Genomic DNA, 21,496 nt, shown 5'->3' on the forward strand with positions numbered 1-21,496 from the left:
TGTCCACCACACACACACACACACACACACACACACACACACACACACACACACACACACACACACACCCCTCCCTCCCAGTTCTGTCAAGGAATAAGTATCACACTAGGAGACATGCTTGCACACACACTCAAAACCTTAAGACATTTAACACCAGTTAATGAAGACAAATCACATGAAGATATGAAAAGTGGCAGACCAGTTTCAATTAGTGCCCCACATTTAAAGTGACGCTGTCTCGTGGAGCCAGTAATAGGCAACATAGGCAATATGTGACGTGTGGGTGGAGCTGTAGGTTCAGACCTCATGCACCAGCTCTGACTGTGATCAGGGAGTTGTGTTACAAGGGATGCCACCAGTGGAAGACGACGAATTGAAAGAAAGTCGAGGGGAAGGAACATAAATGTGTTTGATTTTTTTATTTTTGTTTGTTTGTTTTTTTATTACCGTTGTATCTACATCGCCACCTAGAATCTACACCTGACTTTAGTAAGTTGAATACCTCTCATTAAACAACCATCAGTTTTTTTATCTATAGGGAGACTATATGGACGTTTTTTTTTTTTCCTTTTCATTTCTGAAATATCCTTCGCTTGACCTGTGACCTGAGAGGAATCGACAATGTGATTGTTTTGCTGGAGAGAGAGAGATTGAAATGAGACTGGAAGCAAACACAACGCTTTCTGTAGCAAACTCACTCTAAAGTTCTCTTTATGGCGTTTCAAAATGACAAACTCTAACTTAAAGAACGAAAGCAACTATGGGATCTATTTTGCTGAAGCTTACAACGGATCCGTTCTGGACCAGGCGTTTCCAAACGACAGCAGCACCATATGCAAGAACTTCACGATGGACTCGCAGGTTGTCGGGGTTGGGATCTTTCTCTCCGTTTTTATTTTGGTTGCAATTTTTGGGAACATCTTGGTCATCCTCTCCGTGCTGTGCAACAAACACTTGCAGACCGTCACAAACTTCTTCATTGTTAACTTAGCCATGGCAGACCTTCTGCTAAGCATCATCGTGCTGCCTTTCTCTGCGTCTTTAGAGGTTCTGGGATGCTGGGTGTTTGGCCGGGTTTTCTGTAACATCTGGGCAGCTGTGGATGTGCTCTGCTGCACCGCATCCATCCTCAGCCTCTGCATCATCTCCATCGATCGATACATCGGGGTGAAATACTGTCTCAAATACCCAAGTATCATGACAGAGAAAAAAGCGGTGGCTATTTTAGTCCTGGTTTGGCTGTCATCTACCGTCATCTCTGTCGGACCGCTCCTGGGCTGGAAGGAACCACCGCCTGTGGACGAAAGCATTTGCAGGATCACAGAAGAGCCGGGCTACGCGCTCTTCTCCTCTCTCTTTTCTTTCTACCTCCCGCTCATGGTCATTCTCATCATGTATTTTAGAGTCTACGTGGTGGCCCGCAGAACTACTAAGAACCTGGAAGCGGGCGTCAAACGAGAGAGAAATAAGTCGATGGAAGTGGTCCTTCGGATACACTGTCGCAGCGTGCTGGAGGACGCGCGTCCGGCCAGCTCCAAAAGCAACAAAAACCACCCGTTTCGAAGTTCGCTCTCAGTGCGACTGATGAAGTTCTCCCGGGAGAAAAAAGCTGCTAAGACCCTCGCCATCGTTGTGGGGATGTTCATCCTCTGTTGGCTGCCTTTTTTCTTCTTTCTACCGATGGGTATGTGTTATATTTCTATCCACCTGTGTGTGCGCCTCTGTCTTTCCTTGCCATTAGGTGTACAGAGAGCTATTACGATCTATTATGATCCTCCTTGTCATGGTTGCTACTCTCAGGGACATCAAACCTGTAAATTCTTTTTAATAAATGACAATATTTAAATGCCCTGGAGCAGACTGGATTCATCTGGGTGACAGATAATAGCGCTGATCATTAGTTTTCATTGACATTTTTTTATATAACTAATCGATTTATATTCAATGTAAATAATTAATGAATGTGCGTCACTTCGAATGATGAAACTTTTTCCTCCTGAGATTTGCGTATAAACAACCCAGCACACGAGTATACAGGTCAGTATTAATTTATAAGAACTTGTAACATCAGCTGCAAAAGCTGTACGCTAGGAAGTAGAAAATGACACAGGATGGATTTCATCTCCTGTTTGTTCATTTATTTATTCATTTATTGTGAACTGTCCCAAGAATTGATCAGAATTAAGATTATCATATGGTTAGAAAAACTAATGTTTCTGGTCAGAAGAGGGCAAATCGGCTACGTGACCATTAATGTGATTTGTTTTCATGCCTGTATCATTTGAGAGCCCTGACTGCTGGTTAATATCACATTTTTGAAAGGGTAGTCATAACAGACTGACATTCTTCAGTAATGAGCTCTTTAAATGCTCCCAGCACCTTGCAAGCATCAACATTGCTCATTTCAAATACCAGCTCCTGTGGACTGTTTTAGCAAGAGTCTCACACAATAATGTAAAAATAATGATAGACTGTATTTGCTTATTAAGGGTTTCATTTCATGCTTCACAAGTATAGCCAGGTACATGTGGAGGTGCAGAAAAAAAAAATGTGAGTATAGCTCTACAACTGACCACAGTACTGAAAGAATGAAATACAGAAAGTGGGGTCTGCTCTAACGCCTTCAGAAATGATGGGGATGACCAATTCAAGTCATTATGGCTACACATAAATCAAAGTGAAGGATGCAGCACCCACATAAAGCTGCACTTAGAGCAAGTAATAATCTTCACAGCTCACATGGACTCATATACACTACGTCGGCCTCATGAATTTTCATTTATTGTAAAAGCCATTATGAACAAATAGCCAGTTTCTTATCAGGCTGAGCAGTCAAAGCACTCTCATGCTCGCTGCACCTCCAAATGTACAGAATCAAACTATTAGAGTAAACCCTGCAGGGGGACGAGGGGTGCAAGAAATCAAATGGGTGCTGCTAATCACTTTATTCACTTAAAGGGCAAGTTTATTTGCATCTGGAAGTCTAAGATGAATGTTCCATCTCTTTTTATCACTTTCGTTAATAAAAGCAAGAATGCATTTTAACAAACAAATATGAATAGTTAATATACAATATTACAATGGGACACTACAGTAATTTGAGACCATATAAACTACACTTATGCATATACACTTGTTCTTATACACTGTTGATTGTAACAAACAATCTCTAATCATATAATTTTCATCTAGATTATCATATTCATTTGATATGATCACATTATACATGCTGCTCTTGGGAAATGTCATCCAGGATCTTAAACCTTAATAATTCCACTACCCTAACTGTGGCACGGCACTGCAAAAAAAGAAAACAAAAGACCTCTGCCAAAATGAATAATTAACTTAGAAAAATAGGTCTGATGGTATCTTAAGTTGCTGTGCAGAATTTTTTGATTCCTGTTAAATGGTACGGGCCTGTAATTGCAGACCGTCACAATGTTAGATGTTAGAACCTAATTAAAATCAAAACCAAGAGGAATCTAAGCTGTTCTGTGGAAACCATCTTCCCCTGCTGAATCCCCTCATATGGTGTTATGCACTTGGGCCCTCAACTCTGGTCTCCCTGGGATCAATAAAGTGTTACAGTATACTGAGATTTGTATAGATCCATTCCTATCGGGGGCTGCTGTTTATTACTAAAATGACTGATTGACAAGTGGGAGCAATCAGAAGCAATTCCCATTCGTGCTCACCCATACTTGGAAAGTCAGACAGATTGATGTTGGTACTTTGTACAGACACATTATTAATGAGTAACCTTTTGCTGAGAGGCAGACATGTACTTTCACCATCTCTTTTGCCACCCCTTCTCTGTGATGATGCAAAGCTGCACGGAGCAGCCTGACTCATCTCAAACTCCATTGAAAGTGGCCTAACAGCATTTGCTTATATTAGTGCACTAGACTCATGAATACTGTTTTCCTTTATGCTTTTCTTTCCTTTGTGATGTAAATCGAACTGGTAGATAGGCACAAAGTCTAACATGATTAGAATTTGTGCATCTATTTTAGTTGATCATCAAGAACTCAGGGCTTTTTCTTATAAAGCGTAGGCAGTAGTAATATTTTTTTTTTAATTTTGAAAAAATCCCATGAAAATAAAAAAAAAATTCAACAATGAATGCATCTTATATTAATACATTTTGATTGTGTACTAAAAGCATGTGCCATGGATCACTATCTATTAAATCAATAGGTCACCCTGTTGCACTGGGTGGCAGGAACATGAGTGCTGTAGTTTAGACCATATACACTTTCCTGCTTCTGAAAATACTCACTTACACATTAGATCTGCAGCTGTAAATAGTCCCCATAGTGGACTATTCATTTCTGTTTGAGCAAAAGAACTACAGACCCCTCCTCATTTTTGTAAAAATGAATCTGAACATTCATAACCCGTTCTCTATCTCTATTAAAAAAAAAAAAAAACATTGCATGTTGTCATGGTATTGTAGTGCGTCAGAGCGGTGAATCATTTGCTGCCTGACTCTAAAGTGACACCATTTCAGTGAGAAGAATCAATAAAGGACACAATTTCCTTTAATCACTTTATTCACTACCTTGCTAAGGCTGGTCTTTTAGCAAGAACAGAAACAAAGTAAGAGAGAGGTAGCAGATGCTAACATACAAAACACTCCACACACTGCATAAAAAATTACAAGAAAGATAACTCTTTTATTAGATATGTTTTTGTTTCTGAATAAATGGTACAGGATGCTGGTTTGCATTTGTTATGCAGTATATTATTAGTATGTCAAAACAGCATGAAAACATTGAACACCAGCTATTTCAGATATTTCCACATTGTATCAACAGAAATGAAATGAAAATGGACTTCTGGGCCCAGACAGTGGGACTTGACATTAGCACTGTGATATGTTGCCTCTGTGTCCAGGGTGAATGCTGTGTTGAATCCAAGCCTGCGGAGACAAGAGCAACTAGAAAGCAACAGGAAAAGACAGCATTCCATGACAAACAGCATGTCGCACTTGCTATGGCATACCAAAATTACCACAGAAACTACAAAAATATGTGCAAAGCAATGAGAATCTGGGTTGTTTGTGAGCTATACAGAAAGCAATTTTCATAAAAAAGCCTCTTAACTCTGAACTTTTATGTTCTAAATGAGCTAAATTCTTTCATTCTTTATACAAGACAGCTACATTATAAAACCTAAGCCAGCTCTGTTTTTTGTTAATGTGTGTTCTCATTTAATCTCCCAAGAAGAAGGCTGCTCAATTATTATAGACCATTAGAAAGCTGCTAAATGTAATGTTTAAAAGTTGTCCATAGCAGGATTATCATTAATACAAACAGAGATGACATAGATAGGGTTTGTATAAACCTGTGCAAAAGCAAATGCAGTGCACATGCGCATGCATTACATGCAGAATTGTCAGACCGTCTTGACTCAGGATCTGCTGTTTAGAGAATCACGTTTTAATAAAATATTTTAAATACCAGAGACATCGTCGCATATTTAACTCAAGCAAAGATATCATAAAAAGGGTTCTGGGGCTTGTGGTTGAAGCATGTTCTTTAAATACATGTCCACAAAATGTTAGAAGCTGTTGTGTTGCTATTAATAAACATAACCAGAGAGCTACTGCTACACAATAAATCATTACAAAAAATAGGACTGTAAATGGCCAACTGTCAGACGGGTGAAAAATCTATATGTGTAATATAATATCTTAATACAGCCATGTGCATATTTATGCATTGTTTCTAGTGGATGAGTCAAAGAGCAGAGAAGTAGATCAGTGCTTTCCTAAACACTTCCTAAAAAAGATTTACTGTAAAGCAAAATGTGAAACAAAATGTTAGTTTTATTTGTTGAATTCTAATTAATCCAAATGATTACTCAATTAATACTGCAACTTAAATATTAAAATGTTTGTCCACATGGACTAAGTGGCATACAAAAATCATAAACTGTTTTTTAGCATTTCGCCTATTTTATACGTTTCATATGAAATTTTTTTACTTCACCTATATATTATATATTTTATAATAATGAATTGTTTAGGGGCAGCGCGGTGGTTTGATGATTAGCATTGCTACCTCACAGCAAGAAGGTTCCTGGTTTGAAACCTGGCAGGGGTCTTTCTGTGTGGAGTTTGCATGTTCTCCCTATGCTTGTGTGGGTTTTCTCCAGGTACTCTGGTTTCCTCCCACAGTCCAAAAACATGTATGTCAGGTTGATTGGTGACTCTAAATTGCCCATAGGAGTGAGTGTGAGTGTGTGTGGTTGTTAGGAATAAACGGGTATAGATAATGGATGGATTGTCTGGATTTTTAGTGGAATAATGAAATATACTGTAGTTGTATTGTGCATATCCTTTACATTTACTCACAAAAGTTCTCAATGGCTCTGTGTCTTTCTAGGTTCCTTCTTCCCAGCACTGAAGCCATCTGAAACTGTGTTCAAGGTGGTCTTTTGGTTAGGCTACTTCAACAGCTGCATCAACCCCATGATCTACCCCTGTTCCAGCAAAGAGTTCCAGCGGGCTTTCACTCGACTCCTCAGGTGCCAGTGTCACCAAAGACGGAGGGTCCTGCGTCGCTTCTATGACCAGAGGTGGCGAACAGCTGTCAAGGGAATGACAAGAGATCAGAGAGCAGACTATAAGCCTGGCTATACCGGGCATGAATCATGTGGCAGCTCTTTTTTACAGAAGAGGAAAGGGCGCTCGCTAGGTTTCAAAAGGTGGAGTCTTCTTCCACCATTGCAAAAGTCCTCCTTTCAGCTGAAAGAGAAAGTGAACAATCTGTCAAATAAAATCAAGGGAGGAACAGGAAAAGGTACCACACCAGCAGTGGGTCGGATTGATATAGTAGACACAGTCTCTATGGGGATTTACAACTCCTGTGAGCAGAACAGCTATCAGTTTTATGATCTGGCAGACTGCTATGGCCTAAAAGAAACTGACATTTAAAGAACCACCAGAAAATCTTTTATTTTATTGCCATATTTGACCAAAATGCAAGAAAGACCATGATCATTTTGTGTTCACAAAATATCTGAGAATCAAAAGCTGATTAAAGCTTTGGAATGAAAATGATGGATTGAGCCCAGCACAAACAGGACTATAACTTTATCACAATCCCCTACAACCGTTATATTTATTTAGATGAAAATTCTTGTGAACTGTCTGTAGTCACATTTTGGAAGTGGACACAAAAGCAGTCAGCTTAATGGACTTTTTTTGTGTTACTATTGTCACATGGAAGCACTGTGCATCAACATTGCCAAGCACAAAGTTGACACGTGTACACATATTTAGAAAGACATTTAACATCACAAGACAATGTCTTTATTATGGTTGCACCTATTTCTTTCAGTTTCATATCAGACAGTTTCCATGTCTGTGAAAGTTGCCCAGCTGACACAGAATGCTGACTGTGTTGTGTAACATTCAGTTGATTCCAAACAAAAAAAATATACATATATATAAAGCTGTACTGGACTGTAACAAATGACAAACGTTTTGACGCTCTAACAAGTCATAAGTGCATTTTTTTTCTTATTATTGCCAGAATGTCTGGCTTTACTCAAATGTAATATGTGAAAATGAACTATGACATTTCATCTATTCTGTTTTTCACGAGGCAATGAAAAGATAAGAAGACAGTTAAGAATAAAGATGTCGCACAGCTTTCATTCCAAAGGTTGGATGGATAAGTTAACTTGGCACTCATATCTACACTTGACTGAACAAAAATTAATGAGTCTTCTTGGCCCTGTAATTTGCATTGCTCACAGGTGAGTGCTAATGTGAAATAAATATGCTTTTTTGTATCTCCTGATGTTATGGTTGTTTATGTCAGAAAAAGCTAAATAAAAAGGAGAAAAAAAGAGATGAGCCAACAACTCTGTGCTTCTGTTACATTGCAGTAAGGCACCTTTAGCATCGAATAAAACATATATATTCCCCATCCAGCAGATGTCACTATTGTCTTGGCTGTTTTACATCCAGCATCTTTTTCACATTTAAATCAGTCTCATGCTATTGGGAAGCAAAAATGGTTTGTTTTTAGATAAAGGATCGGTGAATTTGATGGTAATAAAATATCTGTATCAGCTAAGCAAGGTAAAGAGAGTAGTGAGAATCTTGTGACGACAGACAAGTGCAGATAAAGATTTTCAGAATTCAAAGAACAAATATGCATATTCACTCTTAAGGTCGGAGATGCAGGCAATCTAGAGAAATAGAAAGAAAGGTCTAATCAAGACTAATAAAGCTCAATTGCTTCCTGTTACTAGCTTCATTCCACTACTTTAGTCAAATCTTTTTTTTTAACCTAGGCGAAAATCGCTAGTGGAACTCTTAATTATTCCCATTTATTCATCTTCAAAACTTATACATCACAAAAAATAGAAATAAAGGGAGAAAGATAAACAGATAATAGTTCTTATCTCTGGACATCCTGCGAAGGATCAAAACACAAGTGAACAAAAACATGGAAACTGCTAAAAGTTATCAAAACTCAAACTAAAGCGCTAATTATTGCTAATATATAGGATGCACTCTCAAAAGCCCCTTGAATACTGAAATAAATATAGAAATATCTATAGACAGGCTGGGCAGTCAGACAGTGCTGGTGGTTCTGCTCAGGACTTCCATTCATCCATTTTCTATACCCGTTCATTCCTTAACCAGGGTCACAGGGATCTGCTGGAGCCTATCCCCGCTCTCTTTGAGTGAAAGGCAGGGGTACACCCTGGACAGGTCACCAGTCCATCACAGGGCCACATAGAGACAAACAACCTCACACACTCACACTCACTCCTATAGGCAATTTAGAGTCACCAATCAACCTGACATACATGTTTTTGTACTGTGGGAGGAAACAGGAGTACCTGGAGTAAACCCACAGAAGCACAGGGAGAACATGCAAACTCCACACAGAAAGGCCGGGTTCTGCTCAGGACTTGACATTACTTATTTCTGCTGCTGAATGGGCTTTTCCAGCCAGCAGCAATATTTGTTTATTTGTTTACTAGTAAATATTTGCTGAATGAGGCAAACCTGAGGCCTACTAGTTAAGCGTTCTGCTGCTGGCTTAGTGTTTTTTCCCATTAAACATTTGGATATGCACTTTTTGATAGGTTAAGGTTGGAGAGGGGTCTTCTTTATATATATCAGTGCCCCTGAAGATTTATAAGGGCATGGCCTGATAACCCCCTCTTTAAGCCACATGATAGCACAAGAATTTAGATAAGGAGCTTCCATAGGAATGCTCACCCATTTATTGGCACATTCCTCTGTGTGTATCTGTAACAGAGACAACCAGTCACACTCATACTCAAACCTACAGACAGTCTAGAGTCAGCAGTGTGCCTAACTTGCATGTCTTAAGTCTGTGGGAAAAAAAAAACAAACACAGTACCCGCTTAAAGCCCACACAGATATGGAGACAGCATATAAACCAGTAAGGCTCTAGTCTGAACAGAGTCAATATCAGCCAAACTGGGAAAGTGGCTTCATAGAAATATACAGAACTTTACAAAACTGAAAGCATTATTTATTGTCATGGTTCCAATGTTTGTTGCTCCAAATCCTTTTTAAAACATTTTCCATTTCTCCTCACTCTGCCCCTCTTAAAAAACACAGACATGCAACAACAACATAACTCCATCAGTTCGCAGTGTCACAAAGCAAAAAGGCCAGGTAAAGGGACAGCCACTCCCTTGACTCCTAATTGGCTGCTGACAGCACTGGTGCTGGTTGAACAAAGATAGCCACTGACTATTGCTTAGAGCTAATAAACAGACTGCAGATAAACATCCTAGTTTGTCATTCGCACAAAGCTGGCAATCCTTAGAAAGACTCATTTTCTATGCACTCTGGCTGCACTCAGGATTAGGTTGCAAGTTGCAAGAGAAGTGAGACAGCTTTCAACAATTTACCAGGGTTTCCAAAAACTCTTTACACCCTCATTGTTCACTTGACATCAATGAGAAACTCCTTTTTTGCCAGCCTGTTGTGTTGGTGGTATTTTTAGCATTTAAGTTTGACATTTAAGCATTTTAGTCAAAGAGAGAGAGAGAAAAATCTATCAAGACTAATTAAATTCAGTCACTTCCTGTTATTAAGCTCATACCACCATTAAAATGTATTTTGTCAAATTAACTGTTCTGTGTAAAATCCAGACTCCTGTCATGTTTCTAGAAGAGAAACAGCTTAGAAAACACATGGGCCCCAAATGTAAGAGAAACAGCTAACAGTTACATATGTAGGAATGAGTTTTTACACACAGAAACACTCAAATAACAAAACAAAAAGCAAAACTTGGAATAATCAACACATTCTGACAAGCCCCTCTGTAGGTCTTACCACAGCAATTATAAACTGCTGGCCCAAATACAGGGGCATAGAGCAGGATAATTGAACACAGGTGAAAGTAACTAAGGCAATCATGAACATGCTAAGGCTGGGGACAGGAAACAGAAATCAGCATGGAGGTTTACCAAAGTAAGAGTTCCCAACAGTAAACAACATGACATTGTGACAATACCTTTGTATGTTAAAAGAAGAATTAACAATCCAAATCAAAATAGAAAAAAATATTTTCTCCTTCACCAAAACAAAAGAAAAAATTGAGTTAGAACCTGCTGTTACTTCTAAATTGAGATATTAAAATACAGGCAGACAGTAACAGAATGCAGAAAGGAGACTGGTGTCAGCCTTGGTGATACAGCTGGTTGCATGTTTATACTAAATTGTGAAATCTCATCAAATTAAGAGACAATATGGGTTTAGAATAAAATTTAACTAACATAAGTCCTTTACCTGTGATGTGAATCTTCTTCATGTCACAGTGGAGTTTGATAGTGCCTCTCCAAGTCATGCCTTACATCTTCCGGGCTTTCCCCTTTCTTTAGGTCTTGGGAATAGTTTTCTTTTGCAAACAGCCTGTTTTCGATATTTTATATGTAGTTTGATTCTTCTCCTCACTGGTATGTGGATTAAAGGAAGAAAATCATTTGCAGCTTTTGTAATTTCTAGGCTCCATCCTCTGGGACCCAAGCTATATTTATTATTGCAAAATATTTTCAATTTTGCCAGCAGTTTTGAAAGAAGCTGTAAACAAGTGAACATTTATTCTACTCCAAAACAGAGCCATCTGTGTGCTTTAGACAACACAGTTGTCACAATACAGGTGATGCAGGTAGATGTCAGGCTGTTGATGGCTGGGAGGAAAATGTTCATCTTGCCTGATCATTACTGTTGTTCAAGACCACTTGCTTGTTTTTTGTCCTAAACTAATTTACTTTAAAGTACCAGAAAAATAGTAATGAAAAAAGCATTGCTACAGAGCTCATTTAGACTCCTTTTTTTTAACAAAATCAAAGTATCTGTGCTACGGAAGGAAAAGATTTTCACTTATAATTCCTATAATAGTAACCTTCCCAATTCAACCATATTAGCCTGGCTGTTAACAAATAACAGCTGGCATAGTGCCACTGATTACCAGAAATATAGCGCTTACTATTCACAGATTTTGTTTCCTTACGAAATCTACACTTTTTGGGTGATCTACTGAGCACGTTCATTTCCCTCTTTCCTTGTGTGTGACAGCTCCATCCCAGGGGATGATCCAGGCAGGCATACCCTGCAGCCCATGAACATGAGGAATGCCTTACGGAAGGAACGATTGAAGAAACCATACAGGAATGGATTTAGAGATGAGTTGATATATCCTAGCCATAAAAATATGTCCCAGACAATCACCTCTGTGCTGTATTCAATGAATGGGTCCACAATGTTGACTGTAAAGAAGGGCATCCAAAAGATAAGGAAAACTCCCATGATGATACCCAATGTTTTTGCTGCCTTTTTCTCCCTCTTCATAGTGTTCCGATGTCTTTGTTTCTTGCTTGAGTCTTTGCCCACTCCAGCAGCCATCTGGCTTTCCATGGCACTGATCTGTCTGGCCTGCCGTTTGGCAGCTTTGAATATCTTCCAGTAGGCTACTAGCATAATAGCCATGGGCAAGTGGAAGGCTACCAAAGAGGCCATGACAGCATAAATGCGATTGACCAAGAACACGCACACATCTTTAGGAAGCAATATGTCCACACCAGCAATATGGAGATCCAGCATTATAGGGCCAAAAGAAATGAGCATGGGTACAGCCCAACATACAACAATCAGGAAAGCTACCCGACTGTGAGACATCTTTAAAGAGTACACTAGTGGGTTGCAGACAGCATAATAGCGATCAAAGGCAATGCAGCTGAGATGGAATATGGAAGCAGTGCAGAGCATAACATCTAGGCTAGAGTGAAGCTGACAAAAAAGGGCACCAAAGTACCAGCATCCCTCTACAGTCCGAATCATACTATAGGGCATCACTATCAGGCCAACAAGGCAGTCAGCCACCGCTAGGGACATGACAAAATAGTTTGTAGGCGACTGCAACTGTTTGAAGTAGGCAATGGACAAGACCACCAGGAAATTGCCTACCACTGTGCAGACAATGCCAACAGAGAGGAAAGCATACAGAAAAATGCGAGAAGCCTGGTTTCTGGGTGTGGCACAGGACTGAAGTTCCATTTGAAGCGATGTGTTACCATCTCTGAGCAATTCCAAACTGCTGTTATCCATGGTCTGATCCAACCTGTCAAAAGACAAAGATGTAAGTAATGCGTGGTGTGATGTGTGGATGCGGATAATGGTTGATTAGTGATACAAACGTGGACAAACCATGCAGGAATTAGTTAGTTGCAGACCAAAAATGGCATTCTATTTTTATTTATCATTAGTTAAAATAAAACTAACTTTTAATGTGTACGAATCACAGGCTATTGAATTAAACAGATCTTGCTCAGTTTAACTTTGACAAAACGGAAAACATACATCAGTTTACACCAGTTAGATTGGAGAAACAGGAGTAAATAAAATGCTTTTCTTTTCAAAATCTAATAATATTAATCAGCACTTCCACCTCTGCCATATTTTGTTTTCCTTTATCTCAGTAGAAAGGAAAAATAAAAAGAATTTTCATTTCCTCACATTTTGCCAAGTTCACACTAAAGAGTCACACAAGACAGAAGAAAAGCAGATGAATTATGAACCATTTAGTTTTCAATAAAAAAAAAAGCTATTGCTTTGCTTGGTCTGGTGAGAAAAAAAAACACACACCTTCTTTTCATCAACACATATCTTGATATAGAGAGAATAACGTGATTACTTTTACATGGGTTTTCTAAGCAAAGACAAAAAAAATACCATTAATATCTTAAGGAGGCAGGGAATTGAGATGATGAGATTTTCTCAAAGATATTTAGGAATTTAAACACTGAAAGTGCCTTGTGATGGACTGGTGACCTGTCCAAGGTGTACCCCTGCCTTTCACCTAAAGGAAGAGCTGGGATAGGTTCCGGCAGATCCCTGTGACCCTAAATAGGAAAAAGTGGGTATAGCTAATGAATGAATACTGAAAGTTACACTTATCACAAAATGCATTGAAGTGAATATGGATATTAGCAATGTATTTAATTTCAAATGTGTATTTGCCTCTGGAAATATGCACATATTAACTTCACACACTGCCCATTACAGTCTATCACAGAGCAGAACACATATATCTGTAATGAACACAATATTATTAAATTTTGAGTGCAAGTGGTGTGAACAGGGAGCAGATGTTTCAAATGAGTTGGAACAGATTTTAATGAACACCACAGGGACCCCGCAGTAGTGATGGGGAAGCATGAGTTTTTGTTAGGCTTTAAGACTTGTTGAGTTAAACACGCATTACCAGCGCTAGCAATATCATTGGTCAAAATGACATTAAAAAAATGTTTTAAAACTCACTAAATAAAAATCCTACCACAGCCATCCAGTTTTGATCATTTTATTCACAGGAAAATAAGTTTCTGTTACAATTAACACTTATCCATCTGTTCAGTTAAATTAGGTGAAAGTGCAATGTACTCTGCCATTTCCCTCTTCTGTGGGGGCACCAAAAATTACAGGAGCAGTCATCTACACACCACACACACTCCTTTTCCCTTTCATCTGTTTAATGCTTCTGTTTTGTGTTAGAAGTGCAATGTCTGCAAAAAGCAGAGTACAAGTATTTTTGTGCAATATCTCCTTTTTGTCATTGTCCACAAAATAATGTTTTTAAAGTCAGATTGTTTACTTACACTGCCAGTAGACAACTAGAGGAATATTAGTGAAAAAGCTTTACATTTAGTGTAACTTAGTGTTTAAATATTTTTCAGGTCTCTTCAATGCCTCAATATATTTTGTTCACTGGGTAAAAAGCATTCATTGAGGTGGCATATTTTGCAATGGGTAATCTGAATACAAGTACAAGTACCAATTGAAAGGAAAATGTAGGTAATATAGAAATATACTAACTGCAATTCTGATAAATGTAATTTATATATATTATAAATATATATTCAATAGGATTCTGCATTTCCATCTGAATCAGGTGATTCAAATAAGCTTATTTGCATGCAAATTTTATGAATAACAATGACTGTATTTAGTTAAAAACAAAGTTTGTATATTGTACTAGTTCACATCAGGCGCTACCAGAAAACTTGTGTAAAAAATGACACTCACCTGTACAGAAGAGATGATCATCTGTTCTCATGTCTGTATCGTAGTACAGGTCTGTCAACACTGGTGTTACACAGAGACAAGAGGGATGGGAGGAGAGGGGGGGGGCTGAGCTGTAATGAACGCATGCAACAATAATCACAGCAGCAAAACACAGTCTGCTACTACCATTCTTATTGTGGTATGTTAAATTTGGCACTAAAAACACAGGAAATTTTATTTAATGAAAACTGATGCAGGCACAATTAATTACAGGTACATATACATATGACATATTTTGCATATGTCAGAATACTGTGGATTTTTTAGCCATGCTGTTGGTTTCACTCTGGATGTCAGTTTCAGTCCACCACTGTTGTCCAGACTGAAATGTTTTCACAACTATCAAATGGATCACTATGTTATTTTGTGCAGATATTCACTGTCACCAGATGTTACAGACCTAATTATTTCTATAGTGCTACCAGCAGGTTTTTGTTTTTTAGTAAAATGTCACAACAACATTTGGGTAGATATTTGAATATGTTATGTATTCCATGATATTTAATTCAGACATTAACGTTCCCTCCATGAAGAACTGCAATTATTTCATTTTAATGCAGGCGATGACACACTAGATGTGATGGGGAGCAGCTCATGTGACTCACTACTGATGTTGTATGTTGTAAAACACATACATTCAAATATTTTGTGCATTACATTAACTGGGATACCATCCTCACTATGATTGTCTCTTGGAATGTAAAATGTTAAATTGGGCATATTAACGAAAAGTAGCAATAACCAGTACCAACTGAAATGAAAATGTAGGTAATATAGAAATATACTAACTGCAATTCTGATAAATGTAATTTATATATATTATAAGTGTTATATATTCAATAGGATTCTGCATCTTTCCATCTGAATCAACCAAAATCAGGTGATTCAAATGAGATTATTCACATAAAGATATTTTGAATAACAATAACTGTATTTAGTTTAAAAGCAAAGTTTGTATATTGTACTAGTTCACATCAGGCACTACCAGAAAGGTAGCAATAACAAGAAGCTTCAGATTTTCAGTAGAAAACATGATGCAGGTCACTTAAGCCTTAGATAGAAAATTACATACAAAAATACTACAATTTTGCATAATAAAATTCATACTAAAATTAGAGTAAGAAAAATGTTATATAACGTAGAAGGAAAAAGTAAAGATTGTAATACAATATCAGCAATTGCTATTTTAGTACTTATGATGGAAGAACCATACATAGATTATTATCTGACTTTAAATTTTAAATGAGTTTTGCATGGGTGCAACTTCACTCCCTACATACCCCTGAAACAGAGCTCATCATCCCTTTCATGTGTTTCACTGTGCAGTAGACCACAGCCCATCCTGCCGAGCTTGAATACCTTGGGCTTCAGCCAGTGACAGACGTATCTCAAGTGTGGTGGATGTATTCTAATTAAACATGAGGGGATTTTTAATGAAGGGTGCAATAAAAGGCACACTGGCTACTAAAACTAGTGTTTTTTCAGACCTGTCATTCATATGTGTAATGCAAGTGTGCTTTACAGACAGGGTAGACTGGCTGCACATCTGTTCTTTTGTTTGTGAAAGAGAAGTGAGCAGAGGTCTGATTCCTGGGCTTTGTTGCATTTACTAGGAGGCAAATACAGCAGAGGTACCTATCTCATATGATTACACATTTCATTATCATCAGTGTAATACTGGCTAATAATGCTGACCTACTATACCTCAATAAAACCTAAACTTTAAAATTTGTTCATTTTGGACAACCCTGTCTTCTTGACTTATATATATATACATGAGTCATTTGTAACAACAATATGTTTTACGAGAATCATAAAGCTGTCCAGGGTGTTGTTTACATTTTTACTGAAGTTGTGTTTTTAAAATATTTACTGAAGGTACTGGAAAAACCACTGACCACTGACTTTTTGATATACAGTAGCACTTTTATTTTTGTGCTAAGACACTGTAAGACTTAATGATCATTTGCTTGTCAAACATTCCATTCTCGCCATTTGAGACAACTTTATGTATATTAACCATAGAGGCTTTAATACTAAATGCCACACTCACATTCACACCTACAGGCAATTTCGAGTCATCAAATAATCTAACCTCAACTTTATGTCTTTAAAAGATGAGAGGAAGTCAAAGTACCCAAAGAAAACCCATACAGACATGGAGAAAACATACAAATTCCACACTAAAAAACCCCAGGCCACACAGGATTCAAACTCCAAACCTTCTTGCTGTCAGGGGACAGTGGTAACCACCACATCGCATCACATCAAATATAAACACACACACACACACACACACACACACACACACACGGGTGTTGCTCACAATGTGTTATGTGAGGTTTGACTGACTATTGGGGCAATGCAGCCCTCTTCTGGTGCATTATTATGATTGCACGTAAGTTACATGATCAGAGCACGGCAGTTCAATGTCAATATAATGGATAGATTCTACAGTCATCATTAATAATTCATGCAATTGTATGTGCCATTGTGTGTGCACAAATTACACGGATGAGGAAGTTTCTCTACAAGGTCTTAATTTGATAAAGGGCCAAATTCTTCTAGTAGAGTACTTTTTTCAATGGTATATTAGTTTGCATTCCCCTGGAATTTATTGTAACAGACTGGGAGTTGATTATAAGTGCAAGTATTGAAACTACATTCATCACACCACAACAATGGTGGCACATGGTTTTCTGCATTAATTGGTCATAGAATGAGGTCTGGTTTTTATCTTAGTCACCAGACAGAAACAATGTGCTTCAGCTAAGAAATCACAAACGATAAACTTTCATGTCTCCGTCAAAAACACACATCAGATATTCAAAGTGAAGATTAATAAAGTAAGCAATCCCTTTAATAGAATAACTTGTCGAACCTTCTTTCACAGTAATCTCCACAAACAAGCACTTCCTGTAGCTGTGTATCACACCTGCACTGCATTCAGAAGTAGTGGAGGAATTTTGGACTGAATGCTGCAGATGACTTATTAATCCCTGAAGGGAAATTCAGGTAAATTCATTTTAGTGATATTGTTAGGATGTCTGGTGTGAATGCATTGTTTTTTCATATGTAGTTGAAACTTAGAGTTGACAATATTTTATTTTGTATAAATGCAACAAATTCCAAACTGTTTACATACTTTTTCCTGTCATTTTGATTCCAAAAGTTAATGTGCATAATCCCTAAAATAAATATATATATACACATATATATATATATATATATATATGTCATGCCACGATCGTCACCTTGTCTGTCCAGGTTCTGCTCTGTCTCTCCTCCCCTCCTGAACGAATGAACAGGTGTGTGTGTGTGTGTGTGTGTGTGTGTGAGAATGTCAGGAGGGTGTGGTTGATACCACACTCATCCTTCTTGTACGCTTGTGTGTGTGTGGCCTCTACCTGTCTGCAGGCTGAATTAGGTAACCAGCAACACCTGGGGCCCCGTGAGCTGCCTGCCTGCTACCCACCTGGCTCTTCTATTTACACCTCGGCACGACAGAGAGCGGGTGTCAGAAGATTCCTCGTCGTAAGGAGATACTGAAACAAACTGTGATTTAGTCCTGATCCTGCTTCAGTTTGCCAAGAAGTAGTTTAACTTTCCTTGTGTCTAGTTTAGTCTAGCCTGCACATTCGCTTTGTTCATAATTCCTGGTTCAGTTATTAAACACGCTTCTGACTGCTCCTCATCTCTACGCCTGGTTCCATACTGCACTTGGGTCCGATACTTTACAAAACGCAACAAGTAAAAGTAAAAATGACACATACAGTAAATAAAAGAGTAATCAACAACTTATGTTGTTAGAAGATGCTTACACTGCTTTACACTGGTATATGTATATTATGCTATTATTTGATTAATATGCTAGTTTTAGTGAGTAATGAGTCTTATATGTCCCTAATGTGATTTCAGAGCACAGTACTGACTTATTCATGCAGCAGCAAGTGCGAAACTCTTCACATGGATATTAACAAACCTAGCAGTCCAGTATGATTTCAGTTGCTATCTTATTAAAGGAATCATTTTACATTGTTATTTAATTTTAAAGTGACCACTAAGGCATACCCATTAAAGGCAAAATGAGCACAGACTAAATTTACTTCTGGGGAAGAAAACACACAAAGCTCCCGACCATATCACCTCTCCTGTTCTCCATTAAATCCGCTTTCGTTTTTATTGCATCTATAATAAATCTAACCTACTCTAATCTAATCTACAAAATGCATAGATTCCTTATGCAAGGATTCATACAGATGTGTTCACCAGAAGATGAAACATGATTCTCAGTGTAAAATAAAAGAACACATTTCTAAAACAAATGCCAAGGAATATAGAACAATGGAAATATTTTGTTATGATGGCAGAAGCAAAAAGCAGTTCTTCATTAAATTATCCTCTCCTTTCTACTAATTTATATTACTTACAATTCTTTTAGAACTGGATAGAACAGTTAGTGTAAATCCTTGCATATTGTAAGGTTTCTGCTAAAAGTCCTTCATAGTTTTAGAGAAATTTAAAATGAAAAGGAAATGAAAGAACAGATCAGGTTTGCAAAACAAACAAAGAGTTTGATGCTCATCCAGGAAAATAATAATAGCTGTGGAATCCAGACTTGCAGAGCTGTGCGCCAGAAACTTAGAAAACTTAAGATTTGTGTGTTATGCTTTTAAATAACAAAACAGGTTCTGTTCATTATATCCATGCTTTCATGATTTCTATGACTTCTATCATTTGAAAGAAGAAGTTAGCAATATACCATGGGGACATCTAAGCATTATTCTAGTACGAGGGGTTTGAGCTGTGTGTGCTTGGATGGTGTTTCTTACTGACAGTGAGAAACAAGTTTGACCACATTGTCAAACTTTGAACAGCCAATGAAAATGATTTTTTTTGTTTGTTTAATTAGTTTTTTCATGAGAAGTGTGCACAGACAAGAAAGGACTTAAAAGTGAATTAACTATCACATGAGAACATACAGCCTATTGTAATGTGTAATGATATGATAAAGGTAAAGCATTAAAAATCAGTTCAAATTCAACATTTAGTGACAACAGAGAGAGATGAGAGGTATTATTGATTATTGGCAGAATGGTAAAAGTAAAACTTCAAAATCACTTGCACTGCTGCAACTTGCTGTTTATTCATTTAAATATTAATATGCAATTTAGAATATTGCCATGTGATACATATATTATGTTAATATTTTTAATGACAGCATATTGCTTTACACTAGTATATAAGCTAAACAAATAGGCCCTTAGATATTAAATTGCAGCATTTTAATTCTCTTATTCATTCTTCTTCTTATTCTTTACAATGCCCTTCAAACGTCTTGTGCATTTGGGGCCTTTCTGACATGTATCAGTCTGGAAAGGATTTCAGAGCCATTTCCAAGGCTTTGGGACTCCACTGAACTACTGGTGAACCTTCCCAGGAGTGGCCGGCCTACAAAATTGACTCCAGCAGCACCACAAACATTCCAGGAGCTTATAAAAGAACCCAAAACAACATCTAGAGAACTGCAGGCCTCACTTGCCTCAGTTGAGGAAAAGACTGGTCAAAAATGGCATCCATGGGAGAGATCTAAGGCAAAAGCCACTGCTGACCAAAAAGAACACAAAGCTTCTTCTCACATTTGCCAAAAAACATCTTTTAGGCAAATATTCTATGAACTGACGAGACAAAAACTTTGTAAAGTGTCAATTTCATTACATCTGCTGTAAAACTAGCACAGCATTTTATAGAAAGAACATGATACCAAGAGCCAAACATGGTGGTGGTCTTTGGCAGCTTCAGGACCTGGACAACTTGTCATAATTAACGAAACCACAAATTAAGCATTCCACCAGAAAATCCAGGAGAATGTCTGGCCATCAGTTTGTGACCTCAAGCTCAACCACACTACCACTCTAGTGTTGCTGAATTCTGCAAAGAAGAGTGGGCCAAAATTCCTCCACAGCATAGTGACTCCACTGTGTTTCAGCTACTGTCTCCTGGTGTGTCCTGAACCGTGCCTTAGAGATCAACAGAGTGGCTATTAGAAAAGAGCTAAAAGCTCAAGCTGTCTGTGCTTCACTCCCTAACTCTGACATGCTGTCTTTAGAAAACTCAAATCAAACTTTGAATAACCATTGAATAGAATAACTTGTCAAACCTTCTTTCACAGCAATACTCTCAAACAAGCACTTCCTGTAGCTGTGTATCAGACCTGCACTGCATTCACAAGTAGTGGAGGAATTTTGGACTGAATGCTGCAGATAACTAAAGATAAACGTTATTAATCCCTGAAGGGAAATTCAGGTAAATTCAGCTCAGTCATTTTGGTCTAGTGTGAATGGCAGTCTTGGGGTCATCCAGTATTTCTATTCGGTTAATTTTGGTGCTCTGACTGGGCCACTCCAAAAGATGTTTTTTTTGGGGTTTTTTTTAAGTGTTTCTTTTAGGGCAGTTTTTTGCCTTTATTGATAGGAAAGTGGAAAGTGACAGGAAATGCAGAGAGAGAGAGAGTAAGGGGAGACATGCGGTATACATCACTACTGTTCCAGGAACCAGCATCTCTGCGTTCATGGACGGGCGCACTAAGCACTACATTACCTAAAAGATGTAAATTTAGATAGTTTTGAGTCATTTTATAGTCAAATTACTTTGATATTTAGAGTCATGGCTCTGCTGCATCATCCTACTTCTCCATGAGGTCTATTATTAAATCATGTCCATTTTTAGACATTTTCTTCAACTGAGGACAGATGAATATCTAAACTCTTTGAGATTAGTAACCCTTACCAACACATTTGCTAAAAACATCAGATGTGGAAAATACTGAAAAACTGTCTCAATTGTTGACACACAGCACAAATCTTT

General features: G+C 37.9%; 2 protein-coding genes across 2 annotated transcripts; one reads left to right on the top strand and one right to left on the bottom strand.

Moving 5' to 3' along the window:
- Positions 1–336: 336 nt before the first annotated feature.
- Positions 337–7,773, top strand: adra1d (adrenoceptor alpha 1D). Its single transcript, XM_026302438.1, has 2 exons — positions 337–1,684; positions 6,390–7,773. The coding sequence occupies exons 1-2, from the start codon at positions 727–729 to the stop codon at positions 6,938–6,940; spliced, it is 1,509 nt and encodes a 502-aa protein (XP_026158223.1). The 5' UTR covers positions 337–726; the 3' UTR covers positions 6,941–7,773.
- Positions 7,774–11,545: 3,772 nt separating this feature from the next.
- Positions 11,546–12,616, bottom strand: LOC113128560 (5-hydroxytryptamine receptor 4). The gene has a single exon (XM_026303980.1). It carries the CDS (start codon positions 12,614–12,616, stop codon positions 11,546–11,548), a length of 1,071 nt encoding a protein of 356 aa, XP_026159765.1.
- Positions 12,617–21,496: the final 8,880 nt, after the last annotated feature.

The sequence above is a fragment of the Mastacembelus armatus genome, chromosome 1 (assembly GCF_900324485.2).
Source record: "Mastacembelus armatus chromosome 1, fMasArm1.2, whole genome shotgun sequence".
NCBI lineage: Eukaryota > Metazoa > Chordata > Actinopteri > Synbranchiformes > Mastacembelidae > Mastacembelus > Mastacembelus armatus.